The sequence below is a fragment of the Pelmatolapia mariae genome, linkage group LG6 (assembly GCF_036321145.2).
Source record: "Pelmatolapia mariae isolate MD_Pm_ZW linkage group LG6, Pm_UMD_F_2, whole genome shotgun sequence".
In the NCBI taxonomy this organism is placed as follows: Eukaryota; Metazoa; Chordata; class Actinopteri; order Cichliformes; family Cichlidae; genus Pelmatolapia; species Pelmatolapia mariae.
In genome coordinates, this window is record NC_086232.1 from 25,091,750 (window position 1) to 25,113,283 (window position 21,534).

Below are 21,534 nucleotides of genomic sequence, written 5' to 3' on the forward strand. Positions count from 1 at the left end.
CATTGGAGGGTTGGCGCATGAACAACCTGGTTCAGATCATTGCACTGCTGCATAACTCAAGCGTGGGGAAAAGCTGATGGCCGGACATTCTCCTTCAGGATTCAGGATCATGCCTAAGAAATGGCTCTGTAACCCTTTCCACTCTGATAGGTGTCAGTGACATTGCTTCTCAGCTGCTCATTGCATGTTGCATTGCTTTTTGAGAACAAGCCTAGTTAGCTTTGTCAGACAGCTTCTATGTTAGCAATTTCTTGAATCAACGGGTCTTGCCTGAGTGTGGATAAGGAAATTGAACTCAGCTTTCCCCAAAAGTGTGGTTAATCAAAGTTATTTCTTAATTTAACAAACAAAAAACAATTTTGTATTTACTCAGGTTATTTTGTCTTATGTTAGAATTAGTTTGATGATCTAACACGTGTGATAAATATTTAAAAATACGAAATCAGGAAGGGGGCCAAGGCTTTTTCACAGCACTGTATATGATAAGAAGGTTGTACACAAACTGAATTTCATAGCATTTTTATTCAGCCTATACAACACCTGAACATACCATACAATCTTAAAAGTCCTCAACAGTAAAGAGACAAACATTTAGCCACCTCATTGTTACACTACGGACGTTATACAGAAAAAACAAACAAAAAACAAACTAACACCCCCCCCCAAACCATTCAATTTTGGCATATCAACAAAAGCCCGGCTTTACAAGCTAGAGGGCATAAGGCAGTGACTTTAATAATCAGACTTTTATACACATTTCTTTCTAAGAAATCAAACATCTTCATACAGAGGGTAGTTCAGTCAGTGCAGTTTTAATAATAATTTAATAATTAATACAACAGCCGTAGAAGACAGCACCTAACCTGCTTGTGTGACATGTAAACAGTCAAACCTTTGTCTGATCCCATATCTACCTTTGCATTTTTCAAAAGCCCGCTACAGCTACCTCGCTTCATGATGAGAGAAGAAGCTGAATGTGAGTGAGAGTCAGAGCAACAGACTAAATTTTAGTCAGATTAAAGACTAAACGGTCACTGGTCATTTTAAATGACTTTAATAGAGTTCTGAATTAAATTTACAGGGAAAATAACTTTAAATAACTTTTTTTTTCTTTTTAAAAAGTGTCATTTTGTAAAGGGCTAACAGTGTGATGACTCTACAGTACAATAAGGTGCCAACTAGGATTGAAAGCAATGATCCTGTCTCACTGACAGCTCAAGTGTCACAATATACCAATCATTAAAGTATACAAAAAGCAAACATGTTAATTAATGTGTTATTTTTTTCCATTCCAGTTCACTAAAACAGAACTCTACAGCACAGCATGAACACTGTTTCAAAAAACATACTGACATCCAGGAAGGCTGTTTTTCAACCTGCAGGATGTCTGCTAGCAGAAAACCTTCATGTGATATTATTTTTGTAAATCCTGTCTATACTTTTTTTTTTTTTTTAAGCGTACACATCCTCAGTTGTAACATAGTTGTCTTGTAACTTACAGCGTTCCCCAACATTTATCAAGTTACATTAAAATACAGCTACATAAAACACAAAATTTCTTGTAATTAACAAAAAATGAAAACATTAAAATCTTTTTTTTTTTTTAAATTACTTTCTCCATGTGAAATATTCCTTTAGTGATGTTACATTTTTCTAGACTAGTGGAACTTTGTTTTCATTTCCAGCACAACAGAATAACAAAGTAAGAAGGAAGATCATAAGAGCTGGGTGAGCGGGATGGTTGGATTACAATGAAGATGTCGTCACATAGTTCAACATTCCAGTAAACATTATTAGCTGTAAAAAAAAAAGACTGATTTGTCTCAGTGTTTTTGTATCAGGCGCAACATTATATGTAAAGAGACACGTATAAAGCACTCATATCAAGTACAGTAGCAAACATACACACAATGTTTACATCTTTAGGAGTTGTTTTGTCTCCTCTCCAAAAGACTTACCAGAAATGTGCAATACAGTATTTACATGTCTAAATTTTTTTTTTCCTCCAACACATGCTGAACTCGTCACTGAAACTTCCCCGTTCTTTCAATAAACGCACAACACCGAGGAGCTACGGCTGAAAGTCACGTAGTGCCATATCTTTTACAATCACAATAAACTGTTTTATGAATTTAGACAGAAAAATGCGTTTGTTTGTTTTTTTTAAACCTTTCTCCTGATTGCCGTAATAGTTTTACGTCAGTAAACAATGAAACTTCACTTTAAGGTAAACAGTTGTGGTGGAAGGATAATCAGGGTAATTCATAATTTTCCCCCTACAAGTATAAATGTTTCAAAGTGAGGCTGTTACTCTTGCAGACATATGCCACATGAAGGCCTCCATGAGTACATTTTGAATTATTTGGCCTTTAACCAAAAATATTTTCAACATTAAAATGAGCTCAGCAACAACGTCAGCGACAGACTGAAAATCAACCACAGACGACGATCATGTCACGTTAATTTGACTTGAATTAGTCCACTGCTCGATTCCTCATGATGACTAATAATTAACAAAGTACTGCTGACATTTCACCACATGACAGAATAAAAACACTGTTACAACACTACATACTCTGTCGCCTTCTCTGCTGGTTAAACTGTTAAAATGCTATAGATTTCAGCATTACCCAGGTCTCTCCCACACACTGGATTATCTCTGCCTTTTTTTGCTTGCATCTAATAAACTATTAGATTTTAGCACTTACACGCATAATGGCGACCAACGTGGATGAATGTGAATGGATGTGACTGCCCGTGCACAGAACAAGGCACAGCCAATAATGTCAGCTGCTACATGTTTTTACAAATATGCACTGAATATGAATTTAAATACAATATTTTACATGATGTCAGTCTTTAGTGCTGATGTTGCACAGCTGCCTCTGAGTGTTGCAATGACTGAATCGAATTTAATTCCAAGTGTACCACTAACAATGAATCGGCACTAAAGGATCACCTCAAATGGTGAAGACGCTCATCTTGAAGTTTCATAATGGGAGTTCACAAACCAAAGGGTGATGTCACAGCAGCTACGTCCATCTTTTATGCTGTGTTATGCTCACAAAATTGTTAAAAGATGTTTTTTTCCTTTTTAAATTTTCATTTATTGGCCATTCTCAATGCCAAATGGTAAATAGCCAGAATTGGCTGATATATCGGCCTGCAGACAAATCAGTCAGGCTCTAATACAGTAAAGTTTAAAGGGTGCACTTTGACACTTTGCAATTAATTAACATAAATAAATATGCTAATTTTGCATGTCCTACATCCCTATAATCTTTCTATGGGGTTAATTTTTTAACAGAAACTTTATCAACTGGTCCTGGAGAAGATCATGTTACATATTCATATTAAGTTACATTTTCATCCCCATCTTTGGTCTGTGATCAGGATCAGTTAGTTTAGACAGAGCGGATAACAAAACTGGCCGTTCAGTCAGAGCTTCAGAAACATTTTTATAACAGCTTTGTGACTTTAAAGGCAGCTACACTGATTCCTAGTGTTTTAATCTCCACACTCTGCTCCTACAGCAGGGCATTGGACATGTTACTGTTCTGCCAGCGCAGACAGGTGGTCTTGGAATGCTTGTATAGGTGTGAAGACTGGCTGAAGCGTTTTCCACACTTCAGACATGCGTAGGGTTTCTCTCCCGTGTGGACACGGATGTGTTTCTTGCAGTCAGTCAGGGTGAGGAAGGTTTTGCAGCAGATTTTGCAGGCGTATTTTCGTGCCCCTTCAACCACTAGGACATTGTGCTCTGAGAGAGCCTTTTTGCACTTGGACAGAACGTCTGCTGAGGCCCGGGTGAGCTGAGGGGGGAGGGAGGTGGGCCTGTTGCCACTCATCTCATACCCTCCGTTCTCATTGAGGAGCAGGGGACCTGCTAGACTTGAGGAAGAAGAGGCAGCATCCTGAAGAATCCCCCCTACTGCCTCTTCTCCTCCCATGCCAGTGGTCATTTTTGGAGCAATGCGTCTGTAGCCTGGATAACTCAGACCTGTGCCGCTGGCTCCTCCTGTCTCTCTTGAGGGCCGTCCCAGTGAATGAAGCCCCAAACTTGAGCGCTGGAATTCCAAATCAAAAGGATCCACTCCTCCACGTCCTCCTCTTGAATTTCCCCCATTTCCTCTGGGGTTTCCTAAACCATCATGCAGGGGGCGGAGGAACAGAGAATCGGCTTGCAGATTATCTCCAAAACTGCTTCTACTCTCACCACTGAGTGGGCCTGATTGCAAAAGAGAGGAAGAAGCAGAGCTCGAAGTGCCAGCAGCTTCCTGCCTCAGCAGAAAGCGATGTGCTACTGCATCCCCAGTTGTTGTGTTCGGAAGGTCATCCTCTCCGGCAACCATCCCCGAGCTGCCAGTCGCAAAATCCTTTTGGCTGAGGAAGCTGGAAATGCTGAAACCAGGTTTGCCACTCAGTCCATTATTACACCCAAAACCTCCTCCGTTCGCACCTCCTCCTCCTATACTGCTCTTGAGGATGAGCTGGGAGCTGGGCTGGAGAAGAGAGCCGGAGCTGGGCTGGGGTTCAGAAGTGAAGCTGCGGTCGCTGCTCTCTGGGCTCAGCTCCACCTTCTCTTCGTCCTCCTGGCACCCAGGCTCGGGGGGATCACTGCCTTCGGCCTGCGATGTGACGTCGCTAATTTCATCAGCTGGCTCGGGAGAACTTAGCGGCTCACGTTTAACAACCACCTAAGAAAAGCAAGAAAAGGAAAGAAATGTTTCATCTAAGGCCAAGGGAGATAAGACCTCAAATTTTAATGTAAGAATTAATATTCACAACACTGCCTAAAGGTCTCACAGTTGGACAGAATTTTATTGTGGAGAGACTTCTCACAGAAACCTCAGAGCCAGCTCCCGAATGGGTAACATCAGATGCTCTAAAATAATCTCTTGAACAAGCCTGCTTTGCCTTACCAAGGCGTTTTATTTTTTCTAGCATGTCATTTCGAAATAAAGAGTTAACATCCAACCATTTCCCTATTCTTCTGTCACAGTGCGTTGCTACTTTGTTGACGTGTGTCGTCTTAGCAGCTGTAACAGTAATTTGCAGGTTCAGGGTGGCGTATTAAGCCATGGTGATAAATTCCTCTATATAAGTTGTAAAATAAATAAAACCTCTAAAGTTAATCATAAATATTTTTTTCTAACTCTAGCCTATAATTGGAAACATTTAGTGGAAAATTAACAAGTTAACTTTCGCAAGAAATGGCTTCCTCGCCATTACTGCTGCTGCTGCAGAGTGGGGGTGTCAAAGTTTCCCCCGTGGTATCGACAATAGTATGGAGCTTCAAGTAGTTTTCTGGGGATTGGTATCGGTAGTTTGGAATTCTAGTACCGTGACAACCCTATAATTGACACTTGATATAGATATTCAAAACTTGGAATTATTGTTATAATCTGTACTTATTTGACTTATTTAATCATTCCATACTGTTAAATGACAATTTGGGGTTATTTAAAATCTATACTGGACAGTCTTTTCAAGCTAAAGTAGGTACTCTGCAGTACTGTGGTACAGTTTACAGTAATGAAGTGCAGGATGGGTGTTCACGATCACTGTTAGGACTGGTTATGACAGCTGGAAACTCGATGGCCGAGTTGTCCCTCCTGTTATACCCCTTTGAAGTCTGCTTGAACTCTTCTGCCTGGGGTGTGTGTGTGTGTGTGTAGTTCATGGACTGTAATGTCAATTATTTGCACATTAGTTAACGAGGCCACAAAAACACTGGTCAAATTTATGTCTCTTGGATCCAAGTCGATGAGGAAAATGTAATCAAGGCTTCAGGGTAACAGTCATTAGTTTGAATGTAAGTTGATGACATTCTTTACTACCCTTCACCTGCCAATCTCCACCTTTAGACATTACACCGCCCAAAGGTTGGAGAGTGGCCACGACAGCTCATGTAACATCTGCTAATATCTCGTAAATTGCAGCAAGCAAAACCCACAAAGAGCAGTGAACCTCAGAGCCAGCACAGGTCAGCTGTCACAGTCCGTCCGCAAGGAAATCAAATCCTCAGAACAGAAATTATGTGTGACTTATTTCTAAGTGAGTCATTTTCCCCTGCTGCACTGCTACACCCGATCTTATGACTTCCCTCTTCTGTCCAATCCCTTAACCCCTGGTTGCATTAATGACAATCAAACCAACGATTTCTGTTAAGTTTGTTTACTTCATACAGACAAGCCTGAGAGGTCTGGAGAGTTTTACCTATGGAAATATTCCTGCCCACTGAAGAGACAAACCTGTAGCTTTACCTTCTGCTCCTCTTCTTCGTTCTCCTCCTCCTCTGTTCCTGATTTTATTTTCACCCCTGCTCTGCTGTCCTGCTGATCCTGGTCATCCATGTCCTCTTCTTTGTTTACTCCTTGAATTCTTCCCAAGTTCTCCTCCTCGCAGCGTCCACTATCTGACTGACTCGGCATCTGAGGGTCATCTTGGGACGCAGCTGCTAACCCAGTGATCGCAGGGTCAAGTTTAGATTCGTCCCCCATCTTGTGGGAATCCGGGGAGAGAAGTGCTCCCTCCTCCCGCTCTGCGTTCACCCCTTCTTCTCCTAACAACCCGAGGTTAGGTGCTGAAGGACGCTGTCTCTGTCTGGGTCTCTCCTCTGAAAGCCCCAGCGCCAGAGAGGGCTTCCGTTTGTGGAAGCGTCGGATTGGGAAGGAGGCCCTCTGGTCAACCACCCTACTGCCAACTACATTTCCCGCCCGGTCGTCTTCCATCCCACCCAAAGCAGAGCTCACCAAGCTGAGCCCCAGCTGCTGCAGTAAGAAGGAGCGCTGCAGCTTTGAAGTGGCAGCATTTGCTGCAAGGTTAGCATTAGCTGCTAACATCGGGTTCACTGCTAAATCAGCTACTTGCTGCTGCTGCTGCTGCTGTCTGTGCCTCTGCTGCTCCTGCTGTGGGTGGTGATGGGCAGCTCTGTCGGATGAGGGGGACATGGGCAGCGTGCGCGTCGTCAGGTAGTGTTTGCAAGCCTTGACCACATTGTTGAGGTGCAGATGCGAAGCTGCGAGGAGAACATCCATGACATTGCTCTCGCCGAGCATCAGTGTTGACGTGTACATCATGTCCACGAGAGCAGCAAAGGCCTCGGCCGTCACCACCTGCAGAACGCACACAGTGGTTTCAATCACCATTAGAATGACTAAAAACACTTTTTTTGCTTTTTTGACAGCGTTTTCTTTCTAACCTCGCTGTCCAGCTGGATCATGTTCATGCTAGCATCTCCCTCTGCGACAGTGAACAGCGCTCTGAAATGGGTGCTGCAGGCCGCCAGCACGGAGCGGTGGGCTTTAAAGTGTCGGCTGCCTACCACGATGACACAGTCGCAAAGCTGACCATGGACACGCTGATAGTTCAGCTGCTGAAAGATCTGCTCAAAATGGCCTGGGAAATCCATGGCCCTGCAGACAGAGGAGCAGAGGGTAGGTTAGTTATGCAGAACCACAGTCAGTTAGCAAAGATCAGGTGATCTACTGATGTCACTGCATCTGACCAATCAGCAGCGACCTGGAGCTTTTCAAACTTCAGTGTTCTTCAACAAATTGGGAAATTCAGTTTACTGCCCCTACGTACTCTTACCCTTATCATCATAATGCCCAAACCAATAGTTCTAAGTTAATTGCTGTATTACAAAAAACAGACTGTATGTAGTTGCCAACTTGACCCCATTCAGTAGCACACTGATTGCAGCTTGCTTTTTTGACAATCCATTATGCATTAGAAAAAAACAAAAATTAAGTAAGATCAAGTTATCTTAATGGATAAAATAATTGCAGACAAAGTGATAAATCACAACATGTGTTACTACAACACTCGTCATACTTCAAAATGTTATTTATCCAAGTAAGACAGGAGAGGATGGAGAGAGGTTAGATTTTTAAAGGTAAGGATTGCTCCGTGACATTTAACAGACTGGGAAGTTAAAACTGAAACATAACATCCTCATTCATTTTAGACACTTTTGAACTGATACCAGATCTATACCTGATGTGTTGCTTATGTGACGTGTATACTAACTTTTTGCTATTCCAAGGTTGCATGAAAAGGCAGTGTATGGCAGGGTAAACCGGTTAATCTGCGGTACTGTGGAGATGTTTACAGTGCAGAACAGATGTGGTGTTTAGGGTCACTGTAACAAGGAAACACGTCAATTTAAAGTTATGCTAAGGAGATTAATTCACTGAATTCCACTTTTATAGTGTATAGGGGTGTCACAAATCTGCCCTAATAGCCAACAAGAGCAGAAACTCAGGTCAGCTGATCACAGCCCGAAAACAAAGAAAATTTCATTGTGCTTACAATAAAAATTACTTCCAAGTGATGCTGCACTACAAAACTAGAGATCTCACACCTACTCGAATCAAACTTAAACCCACGATTATGCTCATTTTTCTGTTTAGGTGTACCTACATCAGCACATAGAGCGAGTTTGCATCTAAATTTGGGCTGACATAATGTTTGTACTCCCATAATATTATTTTATTCTTATATTATTAATGAAGTTAGCTTTGCACAAAACAGCTGATAGAAATGTCCTCCAAACAGCTCATTTTCACTGCATTTCAGACTCTGAATCCAGCACTTCAGTATTTTTTGAAACAAGTATGTGTACTTCTACTTGAGTGATGAAATTGTGCATTTTTGAGTACCTGTGGATGCAGTCTAGGATGTCTGAATGGTGATGGGGGTGAAGTTGGATCAGTTTTTGTATTTACTGGCTAACAGCCAGGATGCCATGGTGCTGTCATTTTATTTTGCTTACTGATTATTGTGCCGGTTACTATTGCCTTCTTGCTATAAAGTCATACATTGACGAACAGGTCTAACTTTATTGAACCCCGTCGTCTTTACACACAGTTAACGTCACAACTGCAATGGAACACAATAGCATGGGATGCGACTGGTTAAAATGGCACAAAAGAAGCAGTCTGCTGGTGCTGTAAGTCAGAGCAGAGAGCCAGCAGTACTTTAGGTTACCTTGAAAGATCCGGAAAATGCAGGTATCAAGAGGGAGAACAGGGCCCCGATTAGCTAAAGTTAGCTGGCTGCAGCCCAGCAAATAGCCCGTTAGCTAGAGTAAAAGCAGCGGCATGCGGTCACCGAGACTGGCCCACAAAATGTCCCCTCAAGCCGAGCTGTGGATAGCTAACATTTCCGCTGCTACCTCCGGCGTCCCCCTGCGGTCGACTTCCTGACGGTTTGACCCCGAAGCGGCTCGTTTGGTTTTGGCAGTGGGAACGTAAAGCTGGCCGCGATGCACGGTGCCGCGATGTCCGTTGATCTCCAGCGGCTACCAGGCTGAGCACACAGCCACGGCGCCAGAATAACCATTAGAATAATATTAATGCCTCGTATCAATTGGTAAGTGGTAGCGTCATGTTGTGTTGTGTTTTCTAATATTTCCCCCCGCCGACAGACGGTTTTTCCAACCAGACTCACGGGGCGGCGCTGTACCTCTTTTTCGCGTCCATGACCTCACCCGAGGTGAAAAGCTGCAGCTTTACGGTTTCACCACAAGGCGCCGCTGATGCACCCCCACACATAGCCAGTTAGCCAAAGATTATAAACAGCATCGAGATGGTAAATGCTTTGGCATTTTTATTTTTTTAAAGTCCGTATAAAGGATAATCCTATAATCCAATGAACAAAGACATGGCAGAAGGAACAGTGCAGGCAAAATAAAGAAAGGCACCAGGTAAAGTATCCACAACAAAACTGGAGAAATTAGAGCAGCGGCTGGGCGAAGCGAACACGGAAGTACAGAGGAGTAAACTCTTGCCCTGCATGAAAACTCATCATGACAACAGTCATGGCCGCCTCCTGCTCGTTTGTGTGCTGCGGAGAGGAGAAAGAAGCCGATAAAGCTGTCGTCGGTGAGTCGTCCTCATTTGTTTATTATGTAGAATTTTTCACGAGGATGATGATGATGACACATGACTCTGGGTTGGGCTTTGTAGAGTTTATATTTATAAAGCATTTAGGTGCACACGTGGGCACTACTGTGTTGTTGTGTCCGAGGCTCTCACGTGTGTCACTCTACAGTCACATCGGTCATTGAGGTTTGATCACGTATAATTCCCGGTGTTTCTGTCTCAATCCCACAGTCCGCTTTTCCAACGGCAGCGTCCAAAATGCAGACAAGCTGGATTTCAGCATGTTTAAAAACACGGAGGAAAGTAACCCCAGGAAAAAGACCAGGCGGATACTGGTGAGGAAGATGAGGAGCTGTCGTGTGTCTGCAGTCTCCGGGCTGTGTTGCTATACTCTCAGTGTTCTTCCTGGTTTCTTTTATTTAGGTTGCAGAGTCAGACAGACTGTCCTATGTGGGGCAGAACTTTGGAGTGGGGTCCATGAAGTGCAATAATCTTTGCAAGTAGGTCTTTGCTGCACATTTTGGCATGTTATGGTCACCGAGGAGGAGATTGATAAGGAGGATGTTTGGCATCTTTTTAGATATTACGTGGGCGTGTTGAACAAGCAGACCATGACGATGGAGGTGCACGAAGCTCAGCTCTTCAACATGCAACCAGTTATACCAGGCAAGAGACCTATAACATATCTGTTGCTATTTTTAACTGCCCATAAAGACCAGAAGCTGTGGAAGGAATGCTTTGTGTGCCTTCTGAGAGTCACTTTTTCTGACTTTTGTCACCAGGAGAGACAACAGACAGTGCAAAACCCCAGGACACTACTCAGACCTACAGAGAAAAGGTGCATTTGCTGCTGCTGTCTGTCCATTAAAAGACATCTGTGCTTAATTATGTGTAATGTGATGTGAATATCTTGTTATTACCTTTAATGTTTCCCTTTCAGGTTGATTTATTGATTGAGGCCTTTGGTACCAACAAGCAGAAGAGAGCTCTGAGCTCTCGCAGGTTGAATCAGGTGGGCAGTGAAACCCTTCAGCAAGCAGTGGCAAAGGCTGCCAACACTGTGATTGGCGAGAAGGGTCTTGAAGGTAAGCTGCACAGTGGATGCCTCTCCTTGGAGAAATCTGGAAGAATGTTTCTCTCTCCATGTTTTTTTTTCTTAACTTTCCCTCTCTGCACAGCTTTGCAGCAAGAAGTGGCTGACGCAGAGTTGCAAGGAGACCTGGCTCTGCACCTTCCCCCCTGCAACGCAAACGCAGACAAACGAGAGGACGTCTATCCATTTGATGAGCGTATCTTTTATTCCTGTGCTGGAGGAGGAATGTGTTTATGGAAATAGGAAGGCAAGGAATCCATTTGAATCCCAGATTACAAGATGGGGTACTAGCGTATGCATGTGTTTGCAGGTTTTTATCTAGAGCTGTACCAGACTTTGTTCAGGTGACCCTTAACCGAATATGTGCAGTCTTGAGCCCAGTGGAGTTTGGTGCTTTGGAGCAGGGTGGTGCCAAAATGGCAGCACTCACCCCCGAAGAGCTGAAGAAGATGAAAGATGATGGAAGGTAGAGGCAACCAAACCTTCAGAGACATTTTGTTAATGTGTTCTTGCACTTGAGGTTGATCTTGTGCTTTTTATCTTTAACCTAAAGGTGCCTGAGTATTGTGAAGCATCTAGAGAATCTGCCAACTGAAAGTGAAAGCCGAGACAAAACAGCACGCTGTGCTTTCTACCTCTCTCTGCTCCTCAAACTGGCTCGGGAGAGGAATGTCACCCGCAAGTGTGAGTGAATTTTGTTAGTGTTATGATGTGGAAAGTGGTATACAAACTTTCACCATTAGAGGGTTGTAGTAATTCATGTTTGCATGTACAGTTGGGCAAGAGGAAGGCTGCCCTCGCATCATCCAGGGCAAACTGTTTAAAACGTTCACCGTGGAGACCTTCAACAATGGCAGGTATGGTGGTTAAACACATGTAGCTAATGAAGAAAAATGTATCTGGAATTTGATTTTGTTTCACTAAATTAATAATTTCATTAGTAATTCAAAAATTTACCAAATACTAAATCGAGACAGGGAAGCTAAATAATATATACAGTTGTAAGAAGTTTACATACACGAATCATGAGCATGAATGTCATGGTAATTTTGGGCTTTTAATGACTTCTTTGAACTGTTCTTTTCTCAGCGTGGAATGATTGTACAGCATACACCTTTAATGATTTTAAAAACCAAGAATTAGGTGCACAAGTTTCAATTTATTTAGGATTTTCTCTAATCCACACGGGGTCAAATATATAGATACACTCACTTAAATAATTTAGTAAGTGTTGTTAAAGGTTCTACAATGTATTTTAACAAAGTTAAGGCCTATTAGCTTTTCAGTAGTGATTGTGATTGACTACATCTTTTAGTTTCTCTTTGCAGCATAAGAAGGGATTGTTCGATAGCACCAACTGGATTGAATAATGCAAAAGTCCAAGAAACTAATTGAAGATCTAAGAAGGAGAACTGTAGTTTCTTGGAGACCCTCAAAAGAACTACAGATTCCAACATCATCACTTTGCCAAAAATGTCACCCTCATATGAGAGAAGGTGGGCTAGGATAGTCAGGAACAACCCAGAAACCACCATGGCTTAAGCCTGCCATGAACTGGAAACCGCTGGAACACCAGCATCACTGTCCACAGTGAAGCACCTTTTTCATTACCATGAACTGAGAGGGTGCCAACCAACAAAGAAGCCCCAAACACACATTAAAACTGGTTTTAGAATGAATAAAGCAGGCTAACATTAAGCCCCTGGAATTGCCTTTCAAAAAAACAAAAACCCAACTCAACCCTGTTTAAATTTGTTCAGTGTGCTTTAAAGCCAGGTCTATGCCAGGAAACTAACAAATTTAAGTGAACTTTACCAATTCTACCAAAAAGAGTGGTCAAATATTCAGCCAGAATTATGCCAGAAGCTTCTTGAGGGCTGCCAAAAAAAATCTCATTAGTACAACTTGCTAAGGGACATTAACCAAATATTAGTGGGGATGTGTGTGTATATATTTGAATCTCTATGCATACTTTTGACCTGTGTGGATTTCAGAATAACTATAAGTTATAATAACTAAGTTATTAAAGGTGCATGCTTTACTATCATTTCACTCTGGAAAACAGTTCAAATAAATAATTTAAAAAAAAAAAATCGCCAAATTATTTATGGCAGACATTCATGGCCATGATGAGTTTGTCAACATCTGACCACAACAGTATATTTGTTGCTGCACTGATTCTTTTCAAAAGACACACTTTCTTTACTTTTCTGCTTAGAATCCAGAACATGGTGTCGTCGTCAATGCGGGTCAAACTAGCAGCATACTGCTTAGCTCTGCTGCTGCATATGGGTAACATGACAGCTGACCTCACATTACTGCATCGTGACCTGGGAATCACTGAGGCAAGGTAAGCAGGGGAATAAAAAGGAAGCCTTTAAAAATCGTTTCTTACATTTCATACATTGTTTAAATAAAGAGTAAAATCATTAATGAAGTCAATAATGTAGACTTAACCACACATACTACTATCCTCCTTCTTTACTCTGTAGTTTTTGTTTAAACTGTAAACTATTGTGATTCTTGTGCTCTCCTGTAGGATGACTGAAGTCGCAAAGTCAATGAGACTGACCTTGGTGAAACCAGCCCGAGGCAAGGGTGATAACATTGAACTGCAAGATGACAGCAGACTGGCCGCCCTTGTTCTGCCTCTGATCAAATACGATCACTTCACTGAGAGACGGAAACGCAAAAAGATGCACTGAGGACGCAAAGGAGAACCGAGAACTGGACAGAAAGAAATGAATATCAAACAAATGGCTGCATTAAACAAGGCTTGTTTATTAATGCTTTTGTAGACAAATAAAGTGAACTTCAAGTTGTACGTGACACGCTTACATTTAAAGATAGAAAAAAAAAAAAAAGACTAAAGAGCTGTAAACAAATTCTAGATGACAGAACATCTAGCAGGGAACGTATAGGCACGTTTGTAGACATCACATATTGCACACTACATATCTTCCCCTTCTCTGAGTGTGTGGACAGGATATCTGGATAACTGACTTCCTCTTCTGTGTGCTGGTCTTTTTTTTTTTTGCTTTTGTTTTATTTATTTATTTTTTTTTACAAATGCAGACAAATTAAATAAGCTGTTAAAAATGCTAAATTGTCGTCAGACAATAGTGGATGGTTGTGAGATTATATTTCGGCAAATGCGAACCCTCATCTGAAACCTACTCAAATGTGATTGGTTGGTCGAATTTAAGTACAGGGTGGACTACAAATGGAACTATAAAGCTTAGACTACCAACAGTTTTTTTTTGCATAATGATATGCAGATATCTGTTTAGTTTTCTGTGCAGCATGTTGACAGGATCTGAAATAATGAGATGTCTCAAAAAGCTGAAGTGCATTAAGTTTTAAAAACCACAGAGGACATTACGCAAGAAGAGACCCGCCAACAAACAGGACAGAAAGAGACAGAATCTTAATTTTGGCTTAGTTGCATAAAAAACCCTCACGCTATAAACACACCTTCCCTCGCTACAGCATCCCTTAAATAGTCAACCAAGGCACAGCTTTACTTTGACCCACTGTCAAAGCCAGCATTTCTGAAGCCTTTGACTCCTGCTAGGATTTAGAAATGTGCACTTCCTAACCAGCGAGTCCCTATAAGCAAAAATAAGACTACCAAACAAGTCTGCAGTAAATGAGCTAATGATAAACTAGGCAAAGCTCTAGTCTCAAACATATTCCATAGAAGTATGAATGTCTTGTACTCCAGCTTCGGTTTTCAATAGCCCACGTTTTATGAGTACAGTAGCATTTTAATCGAAGTACAAAAGTCTCATTTCAGATTTTCAAAATCTTCTTCCACCTTAATAAAAATGAGGGTGGATGGCTCCTTTAATGTTTCAGTTGCCGTCTCCAGCTACTTGGACAATTAACCAAACCCTTATTTTGACAGTCAGTGCCCCACGTGTATGGTTTACAGCAGTTAAGGAGCAACCAGATGCTGACCTCCTGACCCTGGCTATCATATTGGCTTGTAAGTTCTTGCCAGTATTCACAGGATGCTGCAAAACATGCTGCCGCTGTGGCAACCACTTTCCACAGTTGCGCCGATCCTGGTGGTCACGGAAATTCCAAGTCCAGAGGGATACTGGGATGAAGAGAGACCTGCAGGGGAGCTGGCCAGTGGGCGAGGAGGAGGGTTTTCCATAACCCAGGGGGGAACAGATGTACAGCTATGAAATGAAGAGAGAAAAAAGGGTAAACAGCAATTAGGAGGTGCCCTTTAAGATTATTTTTCACCCCACCCCTATTTGTTTTTGAAACCATTTTCATCTTCACCAGTTCCTGAGGGAAATAACTTTTAAACTGCAAATCATTTTCTATGTCACTAGCTAGCTGTCACTGACTGTTATACAATTCTGAGCAAACGGCACACAGTGAATTTTTAGAGCTTTTTCTTCTCATAAAAACCTGCTTCATTCAAAAACGTTGCTATTAGAGTAAATTGTAGCAGTACACGTATGGGTCCAGCCCAGCAAAGCTAATAAATAGAGAGGGAATGTGATTAAGAAAAACAACCACTTCTCTCCACTGAGGGAATAAAACCAGTAAAAAAACTGCAGTGTGGTGGGGCGCACTACCAACACGGTAAAGAACCAAGGACTAAAACCTCCAAGGAGCCAAACCCCAAACACAGAACTCAAGTTAATAAGATGAGGCAGCAGCAACTGATTCAAGCGGTATCCTGATATTTAGATGGCCCTCCTTAGTACTTCTCCAAGTACGCCATCTTCTAACCTCTGAGGTTGGGCCCTAGGTCTTGAACTGGGGGATCATTTTACATGTAAGGAAAATGTGATCACTACACCACGGAGCCACTGCTTTCCTACTAAAAGCAATGACCTCAAAAAGTTCTTTAACCTGCAGATCTGAGTAATTTTTTACTCAGATCACTTACTATTTATTATAGACACTGCGCAGACAGCAGAAGCGATAGAAAGTGACGACACTAATTCCACTGATGGTCTACTGCAGGGGTCTCCTGTCCTGCAGGTTTTAGATGTGTCCTTGATTCAAATGGCTAAATTACCTCCTTGTGTTGAAGTTCTCCAGAGGCTGGTAATGAACTAATCATTTGATTCAGGTGTGTTGACCCAGGGTGAGATCTAAAACCTGCAGGACACTGGCCCTCGAGTCCTGGAGTTGGAGACCCCTGGTCTACTGAATGTCTGCCAGTTTTTAATGGGCCGACTGATTACCTGTCATCATGCCTTAGAATGCTATTGTTCCGCAGCACACAGCTCTCATTGCCAGGATCCATATGTAGCAACACTTTTCTGTTGTCACGGTGGCCCTGGAACAAGATGTTGTCATGGACAACACCTTTAACTGGCCCTAGCACGGCGATCCCACAGCCTTGTGAGGGTTGGACACGATTGCGCACTACCTAAAGACAAAAAATTATTAAAAACTCAAATGTAATAAAGTTACGGTTAATATAAAAAAAAAACAGCTACAATATGCAGGTCTAATAGTAGGTAGGTTTGGGGATCTTCAGTCCATCCCACCTTGATATCGGCACTTCCACAGACCTGGATTCCACATCCACGGTTCCCAACAACATCATTCTCCACAATCTGCCCATTACCACTGAAACTGACACCATAGCCACTGTTTTCGTAGATGCCATTACCACGAAGCTCCACTCTGCAGTCTTTCTCCACCGCAACACCACCTCGACCATTTTCCAGAATGCAGTTTGTAGCAAGTCGGGTCAGCTGACTGCTTTGCAGCACGGCAATGCCAAGGCCACGGTTACAGTTTATCAGGTTAGCAAAAACATTCAGGGCCTCAGTGCTCTTCACATACAGACCAACTGCTATAGAAAGGAACAAACAGATGGAGAAATGACAAACAGTCTTTCATTCTCCCGCTCTATCGGCATTTGATGAAACAGATCAATTTAGTACCTCCATTGTAGCTCATGCAGTTGCTCTCCACCAGGGCCACACTAATAGAGCGGCGAGCAGAGTGACGCTCATCTTCACTGTCCAGGTCACTGTCCCAGGCAAACAGTTCACCTTCTTCATTAAAGTTCTCCTGCCCTTCACGTCCCTCTCCTTCTACACCCCTCCTGTCTGCACCGCCTCCTTCTCCAGCGATTCCTTCCTGCCCAGGCCAGTTTCCCTCCCTGACCTCAATGTTCTCTGGGTCCTTCCTGCAGAACACTGCCAGCCCATACATACAGTTATGGATGATGTAATTGCTTAGGAGCTGTGGGAGGCTGGACGACATAACCCACACACCGCAGCCTTTGTTACCTGAAGGAGTCAGAGAAAGAGGGAAACTGAAACTGTTCAAACTGAGTCAGGGGTGTTGAAAATGAGCTATTAAGCACAATGAAGCCTTTAAGAGATAAATAATACATACAAAAAACCTGGTTTCCCTCAATAAGTCCACGTCCTCTCTCTCCCACCACAACACCATCTGAGTAGCCGTAACAAATGTAGTTGTTCCGTAAGATAGGGTCGCCTCCTCTGCGGATATCCACACCGCCCCATTGGTTCTCTCGAATCACATTCTCTGGAATTAAAATTAGTTTTTATCTGTGTACATTAGTGGGGAAACACGAAGAAGCCATTTGTCATTTTGTGTGTTCATCTGGATAAGACAATGGAGCAGATCCACTGACACACCTGTTATCATTCCTCTGCCGTTCTCATTTATAGCAATCCCTGCAGCCTGGCCCTGGAAGATGTGATTCCCACTGAGAAAGAAAGAAAAAAAAATGGGGATAAAAGTTCCCACAGAGCAAATGATGGATAGGAGAACAGAAAAGTGGTGTCAAAAGAAAAAAGAAGAAGAAGCTAGCTCTGCTGTAGGTTTTCTACAGCAATCCAGATTTCTATCTTTTTAAACAAATCCAGTCTCAAGATATAAACATGAACACAGTGAATAATATCCAAATTAATTGCTTGCAGACTCCAACCTACCTTACCACGGGATTTCCACTGAAGAGAATATATACCCCAGCTTCTTTGTTGTTGTAAATCTGATTGCTTCGAATGGAACCTTTTCCATTGCCAAGGACAACAACCCCAGAGCGCAAACCACTGTGTATTTTGTTGCACTGTGGATTAATAGTTGATAATGGATAAAGAGACTGAGGAAATTAGTTTCATCTGGAAAGCCTGAATAGATCATTTCTGGAAATCATAAATATTCATACTCTGGGTCTGTCTGTTTTATGCACGCAAGAACATCTTAAGCTCTTAAGTTGAGTAAGTTAGAAAAGTAGTGAACAAAAATCTCCTCATCCATGATATCTGGGCATGCTGCTGAAAGGGTCTGGGACATGCTATCACAGGAAATTTTTTGTTTGCTTGCATCTTTAAAAAGTTGGAATCCAATCAGCAATTGTGTGGCATTTACCACAATGGTTGGGTTAGCCCCCTTTCGGATATCCAGCCCTGCCTCCCCATTTGAGTGGATGTTGTTTTCTGCTATGAGGCCCTGAGCAGAGAGGCGCAGAAACACGCCTGATGCACGACATTCGCAGACCTCGTTTCTCAGCATTACGATCTGAAGCAGGAGAGAGATAGAAAAGGAAGGTGATCAAGTAGCAGCTTGAATAGGACACTGATGCTAAATTACTAATGATACGAGCTACTTTAACTTGATATGTTTCCCAAATACACACAATACACAATCACAGATGCATGCCGTTTGTATGAAGCAAAGTTACTAGGAACATTATTAACTGTGGAGTTTTGGATGCAGCGCACGGCGTAGTTCAGGCTACGAAAAACATTCTCCTCCAGTCGAGCTTGTCCATAATTGGACAAATGCACACCGCCCTTCCCGTCCCTGAAGAGGCATCGTCTGAGGATGCAGCCAAGTGTCGATGCTGCCAACATGTGAGCCTCCGGGTCCCTGTCTAACTCCTGCTGTAGGGTGAGAGGGTCAGGGATCATAGAAGGGGGATCTGGGGAAGAGGAAAGTGGAAGAGAGCCATCTGGCCGGGGGTTGAGCAAATGTGATAGGCCATGATGGTCACATGGGATTTTGTACTCCAGTGTAAAATGCTTTTTGGTGTTGTTGGCCCCCCCCTCGTCTCTGTTCTCCTCTCCCTCACTGCGCTCACCATCACTCCAGCCATCTTCAATCACTGTCCTCTGACATACCGCATCTACCCCTGTTCTCCTCTTCCAGTCATCTATGGTTATGCTCTCCTTTTTAACATTAGCACCTGGAGGTTGATGTCCACCAGTGGAGGCAGCCGGATGTCCTTTGGGAGAACTATTATGCTCAGATAGGCCACATGATGGGAACGTCCTAGCCAGAGCTGCCAAATGTTTACAAGCCCAGTTCCTTTCTGAGACCGGGGGACCTTCCACAGTCACTGAAGCTGTGTCACTTCCTGAGAAGTCACAGCTGTCAAATAAACTCAGGACAACTCCCAGCAAGTGTGCAGAGCTGCCCTGGGAGAAGGAGCAAAACCGAGCCTGGCAGGTTCCTGGCCCGCGGATTTGCAGCTGAGCTCCCTCAAAGTTGCAGTTATCTAGTTGGACATGTCCCCAGGATGTCTAGAGGAGAGCAAGACAGAAAGAAACAAAGAAATATAATTAGATTCTATTTTCTCAAGAAATTTGTGTTTATAGGAGTGTATAGACTAGGCCAATCTGACTCTGAGACTCTTAGGAAACAAGCTGCACCTTGTAGACAACCGTGGAGAACCAGGGTGGCATGAACACCAGATTACACAGCCTGGCAGTAGGGCACTGCTGTTCCATACACACTAGGAGGGCCACCTCGCCCAGTCGGCCTAATCCAACCAGCTCCACCGGTACTTTCAGCGCTACCTCAGCCTGCTCCTCATACACCCCTGCATGAAGCACCACTCGGTCGTAAGGCCCCACCACCCCAAGGGCTCCGCGCAGGGTCTCAAACTCACATCCCGGCCCCACGTGCCAAACCCTGCGATCTTTCCGACGACGGAAGAAGAGAAGGCAGGCGGAGGACTGGAGCTCTGGACCATTTTGAGTCCAGGTGCGGGTGGCAAGGGCATGCTGTTTCAGGGCCTCTCTCCATGAAGGGGGCTCCAGATGAGGTTGACTAGGCCAGTTGGGATGTCGGCACTCAGGGCAGCCCAGGCAGAGCTGTCTCCAGCGGGTGTTATCCAGAGAGAGGATGAGCTCCCGCCAGGCACGGCACACCTGGCAGCAGCGGCCCAGGTCAGGGAGAGGGAGATAGGCTAAGATAACCCTCCACAGCTCCACGGGGAGGCTGCCCACCTCCATGGCAGCAGAGACGCCGGTTGGTTAGCACCGCGATGGGAGGGATACCTGGAGACAGACACACATGCACACGCACGCGCATTTCAAGGCAACAGGAAGCTCAAACCGTTACACAACAATATTACACAACAGGATATTCAACTGCGTTTCGTTTTTAATATTCGCACATCAACACCAAATGGCGCCACGACCAGCGTTAATTTTAGCCGAAAAACAAAATACAGCGAAAACTAGATATGAATTATGTAACCTCACTGTTCATTTTGCGTAGCGGTAAACGATATCTTCACTAAGGGCCTGCAATATTGCCCTGAAAGTTTGCTACAGTTAAACGCGGTTAGCTAGCGGCGTAACTAACGCTAGCCCAAACGTCCTTACCTTTTACCAGTTTGCCATAGTCAACACATGTCGGCTCGACGTTTAGACAAGCCATCCATCCGGCGTTGCATGCCTGCGACACTGACTTTGTCCTCGCATCCTCCGGAGTTCACAGCTATCATAATTACTGCAGATGTACCATCGAAATAAATGGAGTTCAGACGACTGCTTACAGTTTACAGCAAGAAACCCAAGATCCCCATCTTCCGCTTTCCAAAAGTGGGCGTTTACTTCAGCTTCCCCTTGGTGCATCCAAGGAGAAGCTGAAGTATAGGGAAGAACGTTGTTAACTAGTTAGACCCCAAATTCAGAGCCGGTCCAAGGTTTTATGGTGCCTTAAGTGGAATTTAATTTGGTGCCCCCCGCTAATCCCACCTCAGCACCCCAATATTAACTATATATTATCAATTTAAAAAAATCCTATGTGCATTCTACATTTACCAAAACTATTATCATGACTTTCTAGTGCACTGGAGAGAAATAAAAAAAACCCAGCAACCTGACAGTGTATTTTTTTAAAACATACTAACTGTTTTAACTGTTGTTGAAATGTGCAAAATGACAGAACAATCTTTAGGAATTTAACATAGGCCTAAATATTATTATTTTTATACAACAATGCAAGTTTTAAAACAGAACAAATTAAACAGAAAGCTAGCAGTAGGTTACCAACCATAATGCCTGTGGTTTCCATTGCCTAAACTCAACGCACCTTTAGCTAATTCCGTTACAGTATTGTCTGTGGGCCTCTTTAACAATAGGCCTATTCTGGCTGTCTGTGAGAAATATTGCTTTAGGTTTTATTATCAGTTATCAAAATAAATAGTGAAGCAAATGTGAGACTAAATGCGTTTTTCTTTTCTAAAACAGTAAAGGACAGCATTTATTAAGTTATCATTTGTTACCTAACCAGTTACATACT

At 43.1% G+C, this 21,534-nt stretch overlaps 3 protein-coding genes across 5 annotated transcripts; 1 reads left to right on the top strand and 2 right to left on the bottom strand.

Moving 5' to 3' along the window:
* Positions 1-503: 503 nt before the first annotated feature.
* Positions 504-9,560, bottom strand: LOC134629212 (zinc finger and BTB domain-containing protein 5). 3 transcript variants are annotated; one of them, XM_063476329.1, is made up of 4 exons: positions 9,472-9,560; positions 7,205-7,418; positions 6,267-7,118; positions 504-4,697 (listed from the first exon to the last, which is right to left on the bottom strand). In XM_063476329.1, exons 1-4 carry the CDS (start codon positions 9,558-9,560, stop codon positions 3,528-3,530), a joined length of 2,325 nt encoding a protein of 774 aa, XP_063332399.1. In that variant the 3' UTR covers positions 504-3,527. The 3 variants fall into 3 exon arrangements, with proteins under 3 accessions (XP_063332399.1, XP_063332397.1, XP_063332400.1); XM_063476327.1 differs by having other exon boundaries at positions 6,255-7,118; XM_063476330.1 differs by lacking the exon at positions 9,472-9,560 and adding an exon at positions 8,995-9,100 and having other exon boundaries at positions 6,255-7,118.
* Positions 9,561-9,779: 219 nt separating this feature from the next.
* Positions 9,780-13,807, top strand: polr1e (RNA polymerase I subunit E). Its single transcript, XM_063476331.1, has 12 exons — positions 9,780-9,890; positions 10,122-10,225; positions 10,314-10,390; positions 10,471-10,556; positions 10,673-10,728; positions 10,831-10,975; positions 11,069-11,179; positions 11,353-11,449; positions 11,537-11,667; positions 11,759-11,840; positions 13,202-13,333; positions 13,523-13,807. The coding sequence occupies exons 1-12, from the start codon at positions 9,815-9,817 to the stop codon at positions 13,686-13,688; spliced, it is 1,263 nt and encodes a 420-aa protein (XP_063332401.1). The 5' UTR covers positions 9,780-9,814; the 3' UTR covers positions 13,689-13,807.
* Positions 13,745-20,873, bottom strand: fbxo10 (F-box protein 10). Its single transcript, XM_063476326.1, has 11 exons — positions 20,613-20,873; positions 19,653-20,282; positions 18,699-19,523; positions 18,370-18,519; positions 17,931-18,067; positions 17,634-17,704; positions 17,368-17,520; positions 16,908-17,258; positions 16,506-16,816; positions 16,197-16,384; positions 13,745-15,170 (listed from the first exon to the last, which is right to left on the bottom strand). Exons 2-11 carry the CDS (start codon positions 20,235-20,237, stop codon positions 14,990-14,992), a joined length of 2,952 nt encoding a protein of 983 aa, XP_063332396.1. The 5' UTR covers positions 20,238-20,282; positions 20,613-20,873; the 3' UTR covers positions 13,745-14,989.
* Positions 20,874-21,534: the final 661 nt, after the last annotated feature.

Excerpts from the sequence above, each read along its gene's own strand:
- polr1e (XM_063476331.1), top strand. The coding sequence starts at position 9,815 with ATGACAACAGTCATGGCCGCCTCCTGCTCGTTTGTGTGCTGCGGAGAG. Across the intron at positions 9,891-10,121 it reads AGCCGATAAAGCTGTCGTCG|TCCGCTTTTCCAACGGCAGC; the intron begins GTGAGTCGTCCT and ends TCAATCCCACAG. Across the intron at positions 11,450-11,536 it reads AAGATGAAAGATGATGGAAG|GTGCCTGAGTATTGTGAAGC; the intron begins GTAGAGGCAACC and ends TTTAACCTAAAG.
- fbxo10 (XM_063476326.1), bottom strand. The coding sequence starts at position 20,237 with ATGGAGGTGGGCAGCCTCCCCGTGGAGCTGTGGAGGGTTATCTTAGCC. Across the intron at positions 17,521-17,633 it reads CGGCAGAGGAATGATAACAG|AGAATGTGATTCGAGAGAAC; the intron begins GTGTGTCAGTGG and ends TTTTAATTCCAG. Across the intron at positions 16,385-16,505 it reads GTGGAAGTGCCGATATCAAG|GTAGTGCGCAATCGTGTCCA; the intron begins GTGGGATGGACT and ends TTTTGTCTTTAG.
- LOC134629212 (XM_063476327.1), bottom strand. The coding sequence starts at position 9,560 with ATGTGTGGGGGTGCATCAGCGGCGCCTTGTGGTGAAACCGTAAAGCTG. Across the intron at positions 7,419-9,471 it reads GTCATGGACGCGAAAAAGAG|GGCCATGGATTTCCCAGGCC; the intron begins GTACAGCGCCGC and ends CTCTGTCTGCAG. Across the intron at positions 4,698-6,254 it reads AGCAGAAGGTAAAGCTACAG|GTGGTTGTTAAACGTGAGCC; the intron begins GTTTGTCTCTTC and ends TGCTTTTCTTAG.